Source organism: Ranitomeya imitator, chromosome 5 (genome assembly GCF_032444005.1).
Source record: "Ranitomeya imitator isolate aRanImi1 chromosome 5, aRanImi1.pri, whole genome shotgun sequence".
Taxonomy (NCBI): domain Eukaryota; kingdom Metazoa; phylum Chordata; class Amphibia; order Anura; family Dendrobatidae; genus Ranitomeya; species Ranitomeya imitator.
Window position 1 is genome coordinate 367,565,227 of NC_091286.1, and position 22,673 is coordinate 367,587,899.

The window sequence follows — 22,673 nt, forward strand, 5'->3', positions numbered from 1 at the left end:
TTTAATCCAAGCAGTCTATTCATGTTGCATTTTTCTCAGTTTAGAAATCCTTAGAACATCATATCTTGCCACTGTGATTAAGGTCTTCATAAATTTTTTTTTCCCCAACATCTAAAAGTAAAGTTTCAGCCCTTTGGAGCACTTGCTCAGTGAATAGATAAAAATTAAAAGTGAAAGGCTGTGAGTGACCATGCGGTGCAGTCAATTCATGTAACTTAAACTAAAATGTGCTTTGGCAGGTTTCTGTCAAGTGAAGCCCACAGCAGCATAGCCTGCTTTCCCAGTGTGAGGATTTACCAGGGAAGAAGAAAGCTTGTATATTGACGATCTAAGACGTGTGCTAATGTCTGAAGTATATGTACATGCATTTTTGCAATTTACAGTGACACAACCCATGCCTCATACAAGCATGCTACATTTGTAAAACAGATTATCTGATCACAGCTTCAAGTACATGCAACCACGCTCATGCATGTTTCGAAAAATAAATACAATTTCATGCTGATTATTAAAATAACATTTTTGCAGCAACTGCACTTTACTATTTACTTTACTTTTGAAATCCAATTAAATAATATTGTCATTTTGTGATAAATTATAGCATGTGATATAGTATTAACTACTAAATCAGGGGGATACTATTTTAATTAATAGACATGTTATTTATGCCTTTTAGGGTATATTTATACTCATTAGATTTGCTGCAAAATTTTTGTGGTTGTTCCAAGTGCTGGTTTGCAGAAATCCATGTTGCCTGCTGCAAAAACAACACTTTTTACATTGTAGATTTTGCATAATTTGTATCCAATATGAATATGCATTTAATTAGTCTGTATGAGTCTAGGACTCACTAAAAAGTTATCAAAATACATTATTTTCACATTAGTGGGAGGTTGGGACATATTAATGTTTTTGTTTGGGCCAGCTTTAGAGATGCTGTGCTTAGTACTCAGCATTGCCATAAGCTTAGAGCAGTTGTCCACTACTAGTACAACTCCTTCTCATTCCTCATGTTACTCCCCATTAAAATGAAAAAGCTGACGTCCCATGCCAGAGCCATTCTAGCCTCACATGACAAGGTTCCGTTCCGTGGGTCCTGTGCCTAATCAGTACGGGCATCACTGTCCCCACCTTCAGACATATAAGTAATTATCAGGAAGTTAATTACTTTTGATTACTTATACATCCAAAGACGAAGACAGTGAACCCTAGTGCTGATTGGGCACAGGGCTCACATGACGTAACAACCTCACGTGAGCTCTGGAAGAGCAAGTGCTGACACCGGTGGAACATTGCTGGCACGGGAGGTGAGTATAAGTTTTTTTATTTTAGCCGGTCCAAACGGGGGGATGAGAAGGAGGTAGGCATAGTAGTGGACAACCCCTTTAACTCCTAAAAAATAACAAACAAAAAAAAGACAACACAGATGAATTTCCAGGAAACAGATTACGCTAACAAACTTTATTTCATAATTTGAAGATACATGCTTTGACAATTATCCAGTAAGAATTATGTGCAGTAGAATAGCAACTCAAACGCATTTAGAATTTTAGTTACATCATTCATTGTGCTGCAGTACATAAAGTAAAACACTTAGGCTCTCCTTATACTGACATTTTTTGCATTTTCTCTGAGGTTCTCGTATTTTTGACGTTAGGAATAGGTCAGTCTGCAGTACTCTTCTTGCCTTCTCGATCCGTCATATCTGCCTCTTTTGTTATTGAAAGTCATGATGCTAGTGTGAACAGAACCTAACCCTTCTTTATTACACAATTTATGCATCTGTAGTTTGTACCAGCTTCCTCAGCTCTAGTCTTCAAGTATTCCCAACATTTTATGATTTTGAGGATATCCTATACAGTAAATAGCTGTGATTATTTCTAAGGTCTTGATGCAACTTATATACGTTCTCATGCAACACTGAAGAAATCCTGATGACTAGAACCATTGGGCATACTTGAGGAGTGGAGTTTAGAAACACTTGCTTTTCGCTGCCTTGCAAGAAGTAATAATAATGAAAAAGGATTTGAAATGGATTTGCAAAAGGGTTCTATGGACAGAAAATTAATACAGTACTAAGAAATGATAGGAATATATAAAAATCACAATACTTTACAATATGGTAAGTATCTGTTTTGTGATTTAAATGGCAACTCAAGTTAAATAGTCTTCTGAAATATCTTCGATACATTTGAGATCACAGTTGTAAAGTCTGTGACTTTTGTCCGCCACTGTTTTTCAAGCCCCTTTCACACTGAATAAATATTTAAACATCAGTTTAATTATAACTTTGATTACGATTTTTAGTAAAGAAGAATCTCATAGCAGTGTTAAAGGGATATATAGGAAAGGTTAATCAGAAAAGAACCACTGGGAAGTCTTTTGTGAAAAAAACAGGAAGTTTGAGTCCAATATGAGGACTAGTGGCCACTGAGAAAATTTGGAAGATTTATGACTTTTCTCTTATTGATGGAAATATAAAAAGAATTCAAAAGCATTACAAAAACATTTAAAAAAACAGTATAAAACTATGTGATTTTTGATTAAACATTTCCTTTATTATAGGACTCACTTATAGACTTCCAACAGATCTTCTCTCATGGATCTATTATCAATGATAAAATCATTTTGACAGAATTTCGCATTGATGCACTATTTATTCTTACCCCTATAATGTTGTTATATTGTGCATATTAATACATTAATAGTCATACTTATACATTTACTAAGGCCAATAGTTTCAGTAGACATTTGAAAACATTTATAAGAGTACATTTTTAGACTAGACTGTTATGCTTTATTTTTTGTGTTAAAATACCCCAAACAATTAACACAAGCTTTAGAAGTCATACAAATACCAGTAATAATAGTGTTATTGATAAAGTCTCATCACATTCAGATTAATTACAGAATCATAGCAGTGTAATCAACGCCATTCATTAGTTTTAGCAAAATGAACTGGAATTTCAAATAAAATTTGTATATTCACCTATGTATTTAAAGGACAAACATCTAATTTAACTTGGCTTTTCAGGATCACAATATTAATGGCTTTCTTCATGCTTTATACCCATTTAAACAGCAGATTGGTGTGAATGCCAAGTTTGACCCCACCGATATGATATTAAAGGTCTATCTTAAAGATGGGACACCAAGATTTTCATCCTGGAAAACCATTTTAATAATATACTGGGGAATGATATGTCTTCATAGCTACCAATGAATGGTATTATTTTCTGCTCTCAGTACAGTGCCATTCCTTCTTTGAAACTTGAAACTTGAAGCAGACTGGTTACTAAAGACATAAGGAACAGCTGCAGCCCGAGATGATGAATTCAGCCAGCACCTTCTAAACAACAAATCTGTCTCAAGGAGGATTGAGATGTTGGAAGAAAAAGTTGAAAGAGTCACTTTATTCAGGATTTTGTTTTAAATAAGTTTAGGTGCATATATATGTAATTGATGTAGTTTCTAGTAACAAGAACTTGCATGTAAAGGAAGATCATTTTGACAGTAACATATAGGAAAAGACAAAGATGAAGTATTACAATGCTTCTGTCTTCATCCATCTTTGCACACAGTTAAAGTGGATCAGTCATCAAATTTCACAATGCAAATAGCACCCATGATCTCCTAGACATGATAAATGTTGAGTATTTGCATTGACAATCCATGTAAGAATGGCTGTACAATGCAGGGATTAAAATGGACCCAGCTACATAGAGAGTCCAAGTCCATGCAGTCTCCACCCATCCAGCCTGACTGACAGCTGCAGCTTGTACTGAGCATTGTGAGATGTCAGCAGCAGGAAGGACACTGAGAAGCTGTCAATCAGGCTAGGTGGGTGGAAATTGAGTTTAAGCTTTCAAAAAGAATTATACAGCTACTCTGATGTGGTTTTTCAAACCTTAAAACTTCACTGCTTTATTGACTCTAGCTCTTATATTAGGCTGCTAGACACTGTATTTCTATCAGTCAGACTGTTGGGCATGATTCAGTTGGCTCGGAGATTGGCACTTTACTAGGCATATTATTTTCTACCATCAGATAAGTTTTGCTGTTTTTTGTTTGAATATATTTTTTGTAATTTCTACTCTAAATCTGACTCTGTGAAAATATTTAGAACTTCATGTTCTATCTCCGTTTATTATGGATGAACATTAAGCACAAACACTACACCATTGTAACGTTTTTTCTTTTTAGTGCCACATCATCCAATACGTGCAGTATGCTCACACACTTGTCTATTAAAAGTATACCACACTGTAGAAATGCCTCTTGTAACATTTGCTTAGAAAAATGCAATTACAAGCTATTGTCAGAACTTTTGAAAAATATGGATTTGATTTTCCCAGTGAGTGTTTAATAATTCAAGAGAATGTGATACAGATAACAAGCAAAGCTAGAATAAAGAGGGTAGGCAAGTGCAGACGAGATTAATTTGTTGGTAGCAAAACACAATTTTCCTTCAGTCTATAGTATGCATAGGTTGAATTTGCATATTAAGAAAGCGCATAACTTTCGTTCTAGAATTTCTGACCTTGCGGAGATAAAATGTATTCTCATATAGTTATGTACTTTGTCACACTGCTTGCCCACATTTCATGAGTAAATTACTACAGTATACAACAGGGCCAAATAAAAATAAATATAAACTAATGTAAAAAATACAGTATGTGACATTTATTTAGCTATCCACCTGACATTTGCTTAATATACTGCATTTTAGCAAGTTATATTTTTAATAGGTGAGTATTGGGATTGTCCTGTGTGAAAATTATTATTTTCTATTGCTGTTAAAATACCTAGGTAAAATTAATAATTATTGCATTTATTGATTATTATACATTTTTAATATATTGAGTATAAGTATTTGTTTAAAGTGGGAAAATTTGAAGATTGAAAACATTGGGTACTACTTAATGGTTCATATCAGGTATAAATAAAAGCAAGCTTAACATAGGCAGCAGATTTTAATTTTATTCTTTTGTTTGATTGCTAAATGTATGATAGATGTCTGGGACCCTCACTTTTCGTCAAGACAAGGGTACCTTAATTTACTGTTCAGCTGGCATCCAACCACTAGTGAATGAAGAGGTGGAGACCCTTAAGCAAGCTCCCTCCATTAATTGCTCTTGGAGTTCCAACTATAGCCGAGCAAACAAGAATGTACCCTAAGTGTCTCATAAAACACATCCTTTAAATCCATTGATTGCTTTTTCTTTACATTCAAGCAGGTAGCGGAATGGTGGAATTTCTATAACTACGTAGAGAAGCAATCTGAATGCCATGTAGACAAAATTGCTTTTATTTCAGAAAGCGTGGAATAATACCATGGTTGACAGCAATGTAACAATATAGAGAAAGGCACTGTGATATCTAACAAAGCTCAGTCCCTCTAAATGATTTAACATGTACTATACAGTTGGATCTGCATACAGTATGAGATAACTGTAGCTCTGTACCTCAGTATACAATAGAATATCAGGTATAAGTTATATAGTTCTCAAAAAAGCATTCATAAGTTTGGGTAACTTTGAAGAACTTGCCAAATGTAATGCCGACCGTATAAATTAGCATTCATTTGGCCAACACTTGCTATGTCCAACTCCATCATAAACATGCAAACATAGCTGGGTAGAGCATGCATGTGTATTTAAAAAAAGAGGGGGTAATAACTCATTAATGGCTGCCCCATGGTTTTTTTGTCTTTCTATAGATCAACATATTAGGCTATAGGTTAAACTCTATGGACTTAAGTCTACCTTCAACTCTAAAACCTATGAAATGCATTGGCTTATCTCCTACATGCAACTAACATGTCAGAATCCTCTTTCAATAATATATGCTTTATGGTAAGAAAGAAGAGACCCCAATACACATCATAATGTCTGCCTGTCCTGATTTAAAGGATTTTCATCTTTAGATTTGGATATTGTCGGATAATATTTGTTAAAACACGTACTTCTGCAATTTACTGCTTATTGAATTTGAGCTATTTTTCTTCAGTTTATTGCACGCAGGCTCGGACTGGCCCACCGGAGAACCGGAGGATTCTCCGGAGGGCCCAGGCACTGACATCTGCTGGCATACTGGCCAGCAGCTGCTTAGGGCCCCCACTGCTCCAGGGGCCCCTTGCCTGTGGCTATAGGGCCCCTGAGTCAAGGGGGCCTGCCCTGTGCCAGTAGCAGCAGCTGGAGACAGGATCCTGTCTCCGCTGCTAAAGTCAAATGAATATTCATGCTTCCCCATGCCCCTAGGGGCATGGAGAGGCGTGAATACCATTTCTCTTTAATAGCTGGCAGCGTTAGCCGCAGGGTGCAGCTAACACTGCCCGCATGTAAAGCCACACAACACACACTCACAAAGTACCGCACACCCACACACAGCACCGCACCATACACATACACACACACACACACAGCACAGCACACATACACACGCAGGCACACAGACTCACAGGGCAGCTCACCTCCCGGCGTCCTGCTTCCTGTCTGAGACAGCCCAGCTGGATGACGTCATCATTCAGCGTGCTGCTGTCTCAGTCAGAAAGCTTCCAGGAATCCAGTGAGGTAGAGGCTGCTGGAATGAGCGGCTGCTGCGGGGAGGTGAGCTGTGCTGTGTGCCTGCGTGTGTGCCTGCCTGCCTGTATGTGTGTATGTATGTGTGTGTGTGTGTGTGTGTGTGAGTGAGAGAGAGAGAGAGAGTGTGTGTGTGAGAGAGTGTGTGTGTTAGAGAGTGTGTGCGTGTGTGAGTGTGTGTGTGTGAGAGAGAGAGTGTGTGTGTGAGAGAGAGTGTGTGAGAGAGAGTGTGTGTGTGTGAGAGTGTGCGTGTGTGTGATGAGCTGCAGTGAGCTGTGTGTGTGGTGAAGGACAATGATATTGGTGGGGGGAGACAATGATGGAGGTGATGGGCAATGATGGTGGTGGGGAGGCAATGATGGAGGTGAGGGGAGGCAATTATGGAAGTGATGGGCAGTGATGGTGGGGGAGACAATGATGGAGGTGATGGGCAATCATGGTGAGGGAGGGAATGATGGAGGTGATGGTCAATGAGGGTGAGGGGAGGCAATGATGGTGATGAGGCAATTATGGAGGTGATAGGCAATGATGGTGGTGGGGGAGGCAATGATGGAGGCGATGAGCAATGGTGGTGGTGGGAGGCAATGATGCAGGTGATGAAATGGGCAATGGTGGTGGGGGGAGGCAATGATGGAGGTGATGGGCAATAATGGTAGTGGGGGAGAGGCAATGATGGGGTGATGGGCAATGGTGGTGGTGGGAGGCAGTGATAGAGGGGATGAAATGGGCAATGATGGTGGTGGGGGGAGGCAATGATGGAGGTGACTGGCAAGGATGGTGGTGGGGGAGGCAATGATGGAGGTGATGGGCAATGATGGTGGTGGAGGCAATGATGGAGGTGATGGGCAATCGTGGTGGTGGGAGGCAATGATGGAGGTGATGAAATGGGCAATGGTGGTGGGGGGAGGCAATGATGGAGGTGATGGGCAATGATGGTGGTGGAGGAGAGGCAATGATGGAGGTGATGGGCAATGGTGGTGGTGGGAGGCAGTGATGGAGGTGATGAAATGGGCAATTATGGTGATGGGGGAGGCAATGATGGAGGTGATGGGCAAGGATGGTGGTAGGGGAGACAATGATTGTGGTGGGAGAGGCAATGATGGAGGTGATGAAATGGACAATGATGGTGGGGGAAGAGGCAATGATGCAGGTGGTGGAAGGGGCAGTGATGGAGGTGGTGGGAGAGAATGATAGGGGTGGTGGGGGAGAAGGAAATGATGGAGGTGGTGATGAGGACAATGATGGGGTGGAGAGGGGCTGCATTATACTTTATGAGGGGGCTACATTATATTCTGTGGGGGGACTGCATTATTCTCAGGGGACTACATTATATTATGGGGGCTACATCATACTATGTGAGGGGGCTACAGTATACTCTATGGGGGGCTGCATTATATTCTGTGGTGGGGCTGCATTCTCTCAGTTGACTACATTATATTCTGTGGTGGCTGCATTATACTATATGAGGGGGCTGCATTATACCCTATGAGGGGGCTACAGTATATTCTATGGTGGGGACTACGTTATACCTGAGGGGGTTGCATTATATTTTGTGGGGTGCTGCATTATATCTATTAGAAGGGACTGCATTATATTTTATGAGGGGGCTACATTATATTCTGTGAGGGGGCTAAATTATTTTCTGCGAGGGGGCTACCCCAAGCCTTGCTACATAATTAAGACGTGTACTACCTTATATTATACCCTGATATGAGCGCTTTTTACCGCACAATTGGTGGTCTTGGATCTATTTCTATGTAGCTACATAGTGGGCCCCAAGAATCATTTTCTCTGGTGGGCCCAAGGTGCTCCAGTCCGATGCTGATTGCACGTTATCTAGGAGACTGACCACTGCTACTATTTAGTCTACAAACACAGTTATGTAACTGGACAAAATGATGTGGCAACAGCATTCTCTAGCGATTCGGGTCAGCTTCAAAACAATGCATAAATGCTCAATAAAAAATAGCTTGAAAGCACTGCACATGTTCTGCTATTTAACAGCAGCGGTCAGTCACCATGGCAACAAGCCGTAAACAAAAGAAAAGTGTTTTTTTTCTCTACAACCACTGAAATTTTTAGTAAGCAGTAAACTGCAAAATTGCCTGTATTTACATGCACTATCCAACAAAAGTCCATTTATGAAATAACCCTTTAAGATGGATTTTACGTCATGCTTATGATCAGCTTAAGTGTCTATTATAAATCTTGCTAGTTTTCTCATCAAAACGATTTACCAAATTGTGCAAATTAGTATAATATAAATTCCAGGTTTTCTTTCCAGTAACTTTATTATCAAATGTGAAAGTATTTAAAGGGAAGCTTTTGAGAAGTCTTCTGTAAACTGTTTTCATATTCCAAAGAGCCTGAGGTATAAATGAAGATTTGAGTTTAGTACGAAAATCATGATGTTTATAACAAAGCCTTTTGTATGTATAGTGTAAACTGAGAACAGGAGGTATTCTGCATCATTTCCTATTGCAGAAAGCTGCACTAAATTATAGATCCACATTTAATAACCTACACCTATATTAAGGACACTGTTGAGGGCAGAGCAAAGTACTGCAGTGCGCAGGCGCCAGGAAAGGTCAGAGAGGCCCGGCACCTGCGCACTGCAGTACTTTGCTCTGCCCTCAATAGGGCATATAATGTATGCCTGCGCCGGAGCCGTGGCAAGAAGACAAGAAGAGGACGTCATCTGATGAAGATAGGAGGTGCTGGACCAGACCGCGACGCCCATCGGACCCGGACTGCAGCGGGATCGCCCCTGTGAGAGTATAATCTAACCTTTATTTCTCATCTTTCAGGTTACATTGGGGGCTTATCTACAGCTTTACAGAATGCTGTAGATAAGCCCCTGATGCTGGTGGCCGCAGCTCATATACGATTTTGGGGGTGACAGATTCCCTTTGAGTAACAATTATAAGGCCCCTGTTGTTTCAAGTTGCCTATATGATCGTCAACGCAAATTACTTTATTTACCAAAAAATTAAGGGAGACTCCAAGTGTCCAGCACATTGGAGCTTTTTTTCCTGCATAAAAACATGGTTTTGGTCAAATAAAACAATCACATTTGATTATCACATTGGCTATAAAGTCCTGTAGGCAGAAGTTGGTACAAATAACAATGACTTTTTACACCAGAAGTACTTTAGAATGAAGTACCACCAAATCATAGATTTTCTTTTGAAAAGTAAGTAAGTAAGATCCCTTTACACAGTATTTATATGTTTATTATTTTATTCCTTTGAACACAGATGAAAAACCCTCCTACACAAAGTACCAAAATCTTACAGTATACAGAAAAACAATATTTCGACATTACTATTGCATAGAATATTAGAATATTTCCATACTATAAATGTAAACATTTGTCAAAATGGTATCTGCACGATGATACTGGATGATAGGTGAATGTGGTTTGATATAAAGCCACAGCCTTTTATAGGGCTGATAAAGGCTAGCATGAGATTGGTTGTTAAGTACTATAGCGTACACTGAAAATAAACAGGTAGGAGAACAAAGTGACATGTAGATTTTTTCTTTAATGTCCTTGTCTACGTTTTTTGTGAGTTCAATGAGAGATTAGTAAGTAAAGTATTTTACCATAAATAGCAACTGTATTGGATGCATCGTAAGGACACAATTGTTTCCTCTGCTCCTGAGAAAAATCATCCGATTATTCTGATCAGACTCTAATCAGAGTTTGATCAGAGTAGCATCAGTTTTTCTTGGAGGTGGAGAGAAAATAAAGTTACTCCACCCTGTCCTTTCTGTCAGTCTGTAAAAATCGGAACTTATTCGAATGTCATCTGAGTGTAGTCCGATTTTTTTTCATGGACCCATAGACTTGCATTGCCGATTTTGATCTCAAACTTGGATAAAAATCGGACGTGTCTCAGATGTTGAGCATAGCCTCATAGTATATCATGGGGTACAAGTACTATATGTTAAAAAACTACACATAGCACTTGTTCAATATAATCGGTACTGTGCAAAAGCCCTAATTGTGATAAACAAAAGTAGGAAGAGGTCCAATTTCTCTATATATAGTGCTTAAGAACAATATCGCACCAGCCATGGAATATAATATGCCACTAGTATGCCATCTCCATTTTGACAGCAGTTCCAAATTTTCTTCAATGAAGCAAAACCACATTCCAGTGTTTTCTCTATTCCAGTTACTTTTATATGCAGTTGAGGTAAAGGTATGCTGTTGTAAACCGGCCAAAGAACTTGATTGGCTGCTGGTAACCTATGGCTATGGCCAAGGTACAGGTGAATTTTCAGGATGCTTAGAGCCAAGATATTTTTACTGGTTATGAGAATTGAACTCGGAAAAATAGAATTTTCCATAAATTACATATACCTCCTCCTCACCTTTCATCTTGTCTTGAGATATCTGTAAGGTTAACAGCTTTTGAAACATGAAATAAAAAAACGTTTCCGTTACTCACAAAGTTGGTTAAGTTGAGACACTCAAGCCAAGAGGAAAGGTAATGATGTTTTAAACATTAGATATAATGTTACTATTCTATTTAATGCCAATGCAGTAAAGTTATAATGACCAAATTGTTAAAATCAGTTTATGGGAAACGTAATACCGAAACATACAAGATCTCTTTTTATCACTGGCATGCCTAAGTTATAGTAATTTGTTGAGATTACTTCTGTTGTTAGAACTATGCTGAAAACACAACGGTCCAGGAAAAAAAGTAATTTTTTTTTTTTACATATCAAAATAATTTACTACAATTCTAAATAGAAAGAAAAAAAAATCAAAGAAACTTTGTAAAAATAGGAGTTAAAACAAGTAAAACACCTAGGAATAGGCGAAGATGATAAACAAGTCATAGAACCATAAAAAGCCCTTTTTCAGAAGGCAATGCCCCCCAGTACCTGTGTCAGCCAGCAAAATGAAAGAAACAGTGAACAAAATTGAATATGCTACATCTGCCATAAGCTTTTACAATGAAAATCCAGAAAATAATGATATTCAAGGAAGACTATCAAAGAGTAACAGCTAACAAAAATAGTAGAAATCAATAGAGATTAGATGAAAAGTACAACGTCAATAAAGCACAGAACAATACAATCGTTATACAGTATAAGAAATACATGAATCCCTAAAATATAGATAGAATACTGGAATTCACTAGGGGCATTGAGTTAATTATAAAGAACAGATTGATCCTTGTATATGAATAATGTATAATTGTAATCACTGCAATCATCGCATTGTTGCCCTTTTCTTTTCTTATGTGTGACTTTGTATATTGCTGCTGTTTGGAGAACAAATCATTCTGTTCTACAGTATATAATTAATTGAATGCCAATACTAATCTCCAGTAATCTACCTTTGTTTTAGGGATTCATGTCTTTCTTCCATACTGCATGTATGGCTCTCTGCTTTATTGACATTGGGCTGATATAATCTCTATTGATTTACACTGTTTTTGTTAGGTATTACTCAATGATAGACTTCCTTGAATATGGTTTTCTCTGGGTATCCATAGTAATAGAATAGGGCAGATCTAGTATTTTCATCTTTCATAATTGACACTAGTACTGTGGGCCTTTCCCTTTTTAGTGGGGAACCATATTGGTATATGACCATTTTCTCATCTTGTCATCTGCTGATATGTGTCATTTTTATTTTAGATTGTTATATCGTTGAGTTTACCTATTGTATCTTTCTAAACAAAACTGCAATAAATGGATTACTGTACGTTTAATATGTCCAAAAAATTATTACTAACTAGTTTTGGCATTTATTACAGACCATTTTTTTCCACTTTTTAATTGTGGCATTCCAGGAGCCATAACTTTTTTTTTAAATGTGACTGTAAAATAAGGGTTAGAATTTTTTTGAAGATTTGTTATTACATGCTGTCATTTTTCGGTTATATATAACTTCTTAATATATTATTATAACTTTTTATTGGAAAAAATATAAACAAAACAACAATTAAACCTCTAGTTTTGTTCTTGCATTTTAAATATTACCCTTTTTGCCATGCTGCAGATATAAAGTGTTAAGCTTATTCCATGGGTCAGGACGATTATGGCAATACCACATTTCTATGTTTTGATTTTTTTTTTATTACATCTGTACTTTTTAAAACAAAGAAACAGATATTTGGCTTGTCATGTAAGAGCCATAACTTTCACAATTTTCATAATAGCAATTATTTTTTGCATGACAAGCTATGTTTTTATTAGTACTATTTTGGGGAATATGTGACTTTTTGATCACTTTTTATTACACTTTTTTATGGAAACAACACATAAATAGCAATTCAATATATATATTTCTTTACACACCATTCACTATTATGTAAAATTGTCATGTTATGTTTATTTTGCGGGTTAGTACGAATGCAACAATACCAAATTTACATAGTTTTTTTTAATGTTTTGCTAGTTTACCAAAAGAAATTTGTTATGAAATATTCTATTACTTAGAATTTTTTTTATTTTTATGTAGACAGAGTTCTATGAGAGCTTGTCTTTTGTGGCACAAGCTGTAGCTTTCATAGGTACAATTTTTGGATACATAAAACTATTTGATCAGTTTTTTTGTTTTTGGAAGTAGGCATGAACAAGAAACATTGAATCTGATATTGTTTTTAAATTTTATTTTTTACAGAATTCCTTATGCAGTGTATCAGTATAATTGAAATGGGAGCTTTATTTTGTGGGACTTTAACTTTTTTATGTTTTATTATTACTTTTTCTAAAAAAAAATGCTTTTTTTTCATCATATTGTAAGAGCCCTAACGTGGTTGTAGTAAAGTGCAGGGATCAGAACTAGGTCCAGTCCCAGCTCACGCAGCAGCTCAGCTGTGTACTACTGCCAGGCCGTGCTGTGGAAGGCTGAAGCACAACTCCTGTGACCATACCATGTGATGTAACTGACTGTAAGTATATTCCAGAAATGTACAGAACTGGAACTGTATTGTGAGAAATCACTTGCAAAATGGACTTATAATTACAGGGCTTTATCTGTAGCTCTTTGACTCTATTTGTGGATATTTTCTTGGGCTGTTGTGTTTTTCACATAGTTGAGTTGAATAAGAGGACATTGGACAAATACTAATTTCATTAGGAGACACTTTTTGTAGGTGCCTTTCTTTTTAGGATCCAGTTGCATTAGAGCAGGGGTCCCCAACCTGTAGCTTGGGAGCCACATGTGGCTCACAGACCCATGAATTGTGGTTCGCGGCTGTCTGTCAGCTTGGTGCATTAGCTCCAGTTCTATCAAATAGGTATGAAGAGCACATCTGAATTTTGTGAGCAGCCCTGCACAGAAGAGCAGATCTGGATGCACATATACTGGTCTTAGGGGTTTTGAGATGATTTAAGTATGGTATGCTGGAGACAAGATGATACCACCTGTCAGAGGAGATGTTTGAAGCTGGAAGTGACTGGGTCTTGGTAGTGCTTTATAGAAGAATACTGAATGGGGGTATTGTGGGAACCCCTGGATCTTAGTATACTGCTTTGGGTGATTTCTGTGGAAAAGCTTTGGTTAACCATTATGCCTGTAATGGGGGCTTGGGTTGCCACTATTGTGAGAGGGACGGGAGCTAAATGTGGCTTGCGACCCTCTCTCAAAGCTGGATGTGGCTCCCGACCCTCTCTCAGAGCTGAATGTGGCTCTCAAGGTCAGAAACGTTGGGGACCTCTGCATTAGAGGAATATATCCAGTTAAAACACCCATGTATTCACATTAAAGGATGACTTTACATTTCAGTAAATGCTTTCGTGCATGTAGAACAGTATGTGCACCCTCACTTCCGCCAACAGAATTAGTTTTAGTGATCCACATTTTGCTCCTCGTTCACAGAAGTCTGTGTTTAACCTTCAATTAAATACATATTACTGTGTCTTGTAAACAATAGGTATGCAATAAGGATGTGTTCCCCAACAGTACATTGTGGAAATAGGCTATATATACAGAAAATAAAAATAAAGAAAACACGCAGTCATATGTAAAAGAGAAAAAATGCAAACACGGTCACCTTAAACCTGGATTTTACAGACTCGAAGAATCCCAATTGTACAATAACCTTATTTATCATGAATCACTCAGCGTCAGAAACAATACTTGTTCCGACTCACATAATACTCACATACAGTACAAAATAAAATTCACAATTACATTATTCTGTAAACTCCACGGCAAAATTTAACACAATGCAACTACTGTACATAGGATTGTACACCGTGGCTAAATAGAGCCAATTAGCACAAAACTACTACAATCTTCACATTTGATTTCATTTTCCAATCAGTAGATTTCTCATATATAATTATAACATTTGTGTTTTTGAGTTTTTTCTTTCCAATGTATGACTCCATAGTTCTTCTGGAAACCTTTGCCTTGTCTTCGTTTCAGTGTTATTCTGATTCCAGAGAAGACCAAACTACCGGAAACATAATAGATAGGAACCACCTATCAAGAAACTACCAAAAGACTGTCATGCTTATTTTTGTTTCATAAAACCAGCTTAACATATGTTGATCACTCGAGCATCAATAAAAGGAAAAACTTTAAAGCAACTGGTTTTGTACCACAATATTAGGGGAAATCAAAATAAGTTCAAAGAAATAGTTGGAGTTATCTATGGGAAATAATCAGATTCCAGTTCTCAAGGATGTTTTAGAAAATTAAAACAGAGCACTCTGGTTGCTATGAGCAGCTGTTCCATTGTTCCTTTATTTTTTAAAAATCCTCAATTTCATAGATTTTATGTTTGCAAATGTGTGCCTGTACAATTTTTCCAAGTGTCAATTAGCCAGTAAGATTACAGCATAATAAACCTGTTATCATGAAGATGGAACAAGTGCCATAACTTGCATCCCATCATCTTGACAGAATGCTTGTAAAGACACCATAAAGTAGCAGTCCAGTATTTCTTTAAATTCAATATCTGACCAGTCCCCCAATAAATATATTTCAGCTAATATTAAGCTATGCATCTACTACTTCCTATTTTAACCCCTTACTTACATCTGCCATACATGCGTGATGCAAGTTGGGTGCAGGAGTATGGAGCGTCAAAATGAGCCAAACCCATACCCGGCAGATAATGACTGGCTGTGACACACAGCCAGGATCTACCTCAAACAGCCATGGGTGGAGCAGGGCTTCACTCACAACTGTTAACCTGTTAAATGCAGCTACCAATGGCATTAACAGTGGTATTAAAATCCCCCAAATGTCAGAATTGCATTTTTATTGCAATTTCACCTTACTTGGATATTTTTCCATTTTCCAGGACACTATGTGATAAAATGAATGATGTTATTCAAAAGTACAGCTTGTTAAAAAAGCACTCATAGGTCTATGTGGACAGAAAAATTAAAAGTTATGGCTCTTGGAAGAGCAAGAGGAAAAAAATGAGAATGCCAAAAAGGAAATTGGCCAGGTTGGGAAGAGGTTAATATTCATAATATTTTGCTCTTCAGTTAGGTCATGTGATCTCATGGTGACTACTAAGGAATCAAATGCCTTTCTGTTCTCTGAATGGAGTCACCATCTCAGCCAACAGGGTCACTTGCATTAGGTAACCGCATAGAATGTATGACACACGCTCTCCACAGGATGGGGAAGAAACTCCTATCATAGTAACTGATAATGTTTACACAGCTCCTAACAGTAATGATGAAGGAGATGATTAAGTTGACAGTTTAGTCTCCCTTAATATTTACCCATAATCTATAGTATGATATTTTGGAGGGTATAGAGAAAGGATAATCACAGTGTTACCACAGCAGACAGAGATGTATTGGCTCTAGCTGCCCATGTGATGCTATGCTAATGTTTCATGAGATTTATATGAGAGCATGGGGGAATGAAAAGCAGTGTGAAGTCTGGGAATCATAATGGAGGTTGAAAAGAAGCAAGATATGGCTGATCTGAAGAATGATGAGTATATGTACAATATGCTTATATCTATATGGAAAGAAATGCTGGACTGCTACTTTAAGAAAGTAATGAGGTTTATGATGATCACATGACATGGAGTTGAACTGCCATGTATATTGTCTATATTGTAATCCATCTAATGGCATGCAAGACTATCATAGGATGTTTAAACTATGTAATAAAAACAGTTGAAAAAAAGTGGAAACAACTTTAGTACAACTTTTGAGTAAAATCTATGACTTTCAACCTACCCATATTTGTTCACCATTTATTTCAGTGTCCTAGATTTTCTCATTAATTTTGGATAAGCTTTTTTATAGGCAGAAGAGCTTTGTATTAATGTCAATTAAGTATCTGCATATAATTTTTTTACTGTGTTAATTATTTAAAAGCATATGACTTAGCATATTGTACGACATATGCATATTGAAATAGTATTGCTAAGTATGGTAATGAACAAATACAATGCAGCTAGAAACAATAACCAAGGTCAAATTGTCTACAATTCAGATGAATAAGAATCTGTTGTTAGATCTATTGTTAGTGCTTTCTTCTCTTGAAATGGAAATTAGTCATGTAATAGTTTGAAGCAATGTTTTTTTTAAGACTGTTTTAGTTGTGTGACTCATACTTAGTAGAACATGAACGGTATAGATATGTGGGATGACTAAAGTTTTTAACCAATAACCCCACAGTTTGTATAAAAAAACATGATCTGAATTTACATTTAACATCATTTTTTGCTCTTTTGAAGAACACTAACATAATAAGATCTCATTTGTTCAATAGTTTTACTTGTACATTCATATATTAACATAAATGAGCACCACATTAGTGTGTCATTGCATGATAAAACCCATCATGGAAAATAGCTTGCCTCATAGAAATATGGGCAAGTCCTCGTGTAAAGTCTATGCCACATTGAGTAAATTATGTCATTACAACTTTTAAAACACTGTAATGTATCCAATTATCTTTATATTGGAATCATTCTCCTGCCTGGGAATGCATAAGTAATATATTTGTATTGTATTATGCTTCAAGCACAAATATAGAAATTATTCACCAAATGAACCTACAAGACATTTTATTTTGATTTTGTTTAGCCTTATATCATAGTGAACTATTTTGGATTAACTGGGATGCACAATAAAATATTCTATTATACATTCTTTGATTATAAAAAAATAAAAGAGAATGGTAAAAAATAGGAAAATAATTCATAGTCATCCTTAGGGATCCCTACAGCACCGGTTCTTATACTTATCTAGTCTACACTTGTCTTTGCTTACTGATCCCACCTTGATATCTTGAAAATGGATAAGTTTCTGACAGTGGAAGATCACTGCTGTGGCCACTTCTTGGCTAGGTAGGCATTTTTTTCCATTTCTGGTGTGTCTAGACAGGACCAAGAAGCAAAGACCAGCAGGGACCATGTAAAGATTGGAATTAGAACTGAAGGGTGAAGGCAAGTCTTGATTCTTTTCTTACTTTTTACACCAGTCTAAGCACTTTTCCTAATATTTTTATTGGCTGTACAACTATTTTAACTAATGCACTCTTAAATTTACCTTGAGAACCAGGAGGCCCAGGATCTCCAGGTGGTCCCGGAAGTCCATCATTTCCAGGAGGGCCTGGTTTTCCTTGAGCAGCAAGTAAAGCAGCTGGAGTTTTTAGTTGAGAGAGGAAATCACTCATTTTCTCTGTAGGAAATGAATATACAAGGTGAATTTTAGCATTAGCCAATCTTTAATAGACAAATCTTAAAACTCAATGGCTGTGAGAAAGGTTAAAATTTCAAGTCACAGCTTGTTCAATCAATAAGGCAATCATTTCACATAGTGTTTTCTACAGTAAATATTTCCCTAGTCTACATCACGTGAATCATTTGTCAATCTCATGATTAATATACTGCATATTAAATCAGTACACTGTACAGGTCCTTCTCAAAAAATTAGCATATAGTGTTAAATTTCATTATTTACCATAATGTAATGATTACAATTAAACTTTCATATATTATAGATTCATTATCCACCAACTGAAATTTGTCAGGTCTTTTATTGTTTTAATACTGATGATTTTGGCATACAACTCCTGATAACCCAAAAAACCTGTCTCAATAAATTAGCATATTTCACCCATCCAATCAAATAAACGTGTTTTTTAATAACAAACAAAAAAACCATCAAATAATAATGTTCAGTTATGCACTCAATACTTGGTCGGGAATCCTTTGGCAGAAATGACTGCTTCAATGCGGCGTGGCATGGAGGCAATCAGCCTGTGACACTGCTGAGATGTTATGGAGGCCCAGGATGCTTCAATAGCGGCCTTAAGCTCATCCAGAGTGTTGGGTCTTGCGTCTCTCAACTTTCTCTTCACAATATCCCACAGATTCTCTATGGGGTTCAGGTCAGGAGAGTAGGCAGGCCAATTGAGCACAGTAATACCATGGTCAGTAAACCATTTACCAGTGGTTTTGGCACTGTGAGCAGGTGCCAGGTCGTGCTGAAAAATGAAATCTTCACCTCCATAAAGCATTTCAGCCGATGGAAGCATGAAGTGCTCCAAAATCTCCTGACAGCTGGCTGCATTGACCCTGCCCTTGATGAAACACAGTGGACCAACACCAGCAGCTGACATGGCACCCCACACCATCACTGACTGTGGGTACTTGACACTGGACTTCAGGCATTTTGGCATTTCCTTCTCCCCAGTCTTCCTCCAGACTCTGGCACCTTGATTTCCGAATGACATGCAAAATTTGCTTTCATCAGAAAAAAGTACTTGGGACCACTTAGCAACAGTCCAGTGCTGCTTCTCTGTAGCCCAGGTCAGGCGCCTCTGCCGCTGTTTATGGTTCAAAAGTGGCTTTACCTTGGGAATGCGGCACCTGTAGCCCATTTCCTGCACACGCCTGTGCACGGTGGCTCTGGATGTTTCCACTTCTCCACAATCTTCCTCAGGGTCCGGTCTCCTCTTCTCGTTGTACAGCGTTTTCTGCCACATTGTTTCCTTCCAACAGACTTACCATTGAGGTGCCTTGATACAGCACTCTGGGAACAGCCTATTTGTTGAGAAATTTCTTTCTGGGTCTTACCCTCTTGCTTGAGGGTGTCAATGATGGCCTTCTTGACATCTGTCAGGTCGCTAGTCTTACCCATGATGGGGGTTTTGAGTAATGAACCAGGCAGGGAGTTTATAAAAGCCTCAGGTATCTTTTGCATGTGTTTAGAGTTAATTAGTTGATTCAGAAGATTAGGGTAATAACATAGTAACATAGTTATCCTGTTATTCTAACATAGTAACATAGTTAGTAAGGCCGAAAAAAGACATTTGTCCATCCAGTTCAGCCTATATTCCATCATAATAAATACCCAGATCTACGTCCTTCTACAGAACCTAATAATTGTATGATACAATATTGTTCTGCTCCAGGAAGACATCCAGGCCTCTCTTGAACCCCTCGACTGAGTTCGCCATCACCACCTCCTCAGGCAAGCAATTCCAGATTCTCACTGCCCTAACAGTAAAGAATCCTCTTCTATGTTGGTGGAAAAACCTTCTCTCCTCCAGACGCAAAGAATGCCCCCTTGTGCCCGTCACCTTCCTTGGTATAAACAGATCCTCAGCGAGATATTTGTATTGTCCCCTTATATACTTATACATGGTTATTAGATCGCCCCTCAGTCGTCTTTTTTCTAGACTAAATAATCCTAATTTCGCTAATCTATCTGGGTATTGTAGTTCTCCCATCCCCTTTATTAATTTTGTTGCCCTCCTTTGTACTCTCTCTAGTTCCATTATATCCTTCCTGAGCACCGGTGCCCAAAACTGGACACAGTACTCCATGTGCGGTCTAACTAGGGATTTGTACAGAGGCAGTATAATGCTCTCATCATGTGTATCCAGACCTCTTTTAATGCACCCCATGATCCTGTTTGCCTTGGCAGCTGCTGCCTGGCACTGGCTGCTCCAGGTAAGTTTATCATTAACTAGGATCCCCAAGTCCTTCTCCCTGTCAGATTTACCCAGTGGTTTCCCGTTCAGTGTGTAATGGTGATATTGATTCCCTCTTCCCATGTGTATAACCTTACATTTATCATTGTTAAACCTCATCTGCCACCTTTCAGCCCAAGTTTCCAACTTATCCAGATCCATCTGTAGCAGAATACTATCTTCTCTTGTATTAACTGCTTTACATAGTTTTGTATCATCTGCAAATATCGATATTTTACTGTGTAAACCTTCTACCAGATCATTAATGAATATGTTGAAGAGAACAGGTCCCAATACTGACTCCTGCGGTACCCCACTGGTCACAGCGACCCAGTTAGAGACTATACCATTTATAACCACCCTCTGCTTTCTATCACTAAGCCAGTTACTAACCCATTTACACACATTTTCCCCCAGACCAAGCATTCTCATTTTGTGTACCAACCTCTTGTGCGGCACGGTATCAAACGCTTTGGAAAAATCGAGATATACCACGTCCAATGACTCACCGTGGTCCAGCCTATAGCTTACCTCTTCATAAAAACTGATTAGATTGGTTTGACAGGAGCGATTTCTCATAAACCCATGCTGATATGGAGTTAAACAGTTATTCTCATTGAGATAATCCAGAATAACATCCCTCAGAAACCCTTCAAATATTTTACCAACAATAGAGGTTAGACTTACTGGCCTATAATTTCCAGGTTCACTTTTAGAGCCCTTTTTGAATATTGGCACCACATTTGCTATGCGCCAGTCCTGCGGAACAGACCCTGTCGCTATAGAGTCACTAAAAATAAGAAATAATGGTTTATCTATTACATTACTTAGTTCTCTTAGTACTCGTGGGTGTATGCCATCCGGACCCGGAGATTTATCTATTTTAATCTTATTTAGCCGGTTTCGCACCTCTTCTTGGGTTAGATTGGTGACCCTTAATATAGGGTTTTCATTGTTTCTTGGGATTTCACCTAGCATTTCATTTTCCACCGTGAATACCGTGGAGAAGAAGGTGTTTAATATGTTAGCTTTTTCCTCGTCATCTACAACCATTCTTTCCTCACTATTTTTTAAGGGGCCTACATTTTCAGTTTTTATTCTTTTACTATTGATATAGTTGAAGAACAGTTTGGGATTAGTTTTACTCTCCTAATAGGTCGTTTAGAGAACCTTTTCTTGATATGCTAATTTATTGAGACAGGTTTTTTGGGTTATCAGGAGTTGTATGCCAAAATCATCAGTATTAAAACAATAAAAGACCTGACAAATTTCAGTTGGTGGATAATGAATCTATAATATATGAAAGTTTACACGTGCTGCGCCGATTCTTTGGAATGCACTACCTAGGTTAATACGATTAATCCCCAATCCCCACAGTTTTAAGCGTGCCCTAAAAACTCATTTGTTCAGACTGGCCTACCGCCTCAATGCATTAACCTAACGATCCCTGTGTGGCCTATTTATAATTAAAAAAAAAAAAAAAAAAAAAAAAAAAAGGTTCCTCGCATCATGTTCTCATACACTTTATGCAGTATTAGCCCTCTGTGTCTGTACTGCTACATACTTAGGCAGGTAACTGGTTCATGCAGCTTTACATGAACACCTGAGCCTTACACTATAGCTGGTCCGAATAACTAAAGCAATTGTTACCATCCACCTCTCGTGTCTCCCCTTTTCCCCATAGTTTGTAAGCTTGCGAGCAGGGCCCTCACTCCTCCTGGTATCTGTTTTGAACTGTATTTCTGTTATGCTGTAATGTCTATTGTCTGTACAAGTCCCCTCTATAATTTGTAAAGCGCTGCGGAATATGTTGGCGCTATATAAATAAAATTATTATTATTATTTATTATTATTAATTGTAATCATTACATTATGGTAAATAATGAAATTTAACACTATATGCTAATTTTTTGAGAAGGACCTGTACATATTTAAAGTATAAACCCTGAGAAGCTGCAATGAAAATCGTCCACCATAGCAATTAACAACGCCAATTTTTACAGAGTTCTAAAATGACTTTTTCTTTACCCTTTACAGATTCTTTTATACAAATTGAAAGAATATTTTATTTAAAAAGACAGCAAAGCATGAAATAAGACTTCCATCAAAACATTTCCATGCTGTTAAACAAGCAGTGGTGATGTAGACTGCCACCA

The 22,673-nt window shown here is 37.8% G+C and overlaps 1 protein-coding gene across 1 annotated transcript in view; it reads right to left on the reverse strand.

The window, feature by feature from the left end:
- COL19A1 (collagen type XIX alpha 1 chain) overlaps positions 1-22,673 on the reverse strand; it is a 1,728,692-nt gene that overhangs the window by 12,794 nt on the left and 1,693,225 nt on the right. The window contains exon 50 of the mRNA XM_069726653.1: positions 18,087-18,218. Within this exon, the coding sequence (XP_069582754.1) occupies positions 18,087-18,218 (132 nt within the window). The remainder of the gene's footprint in view (positions 1-18,086; positions 18,219-22,673) is intronic.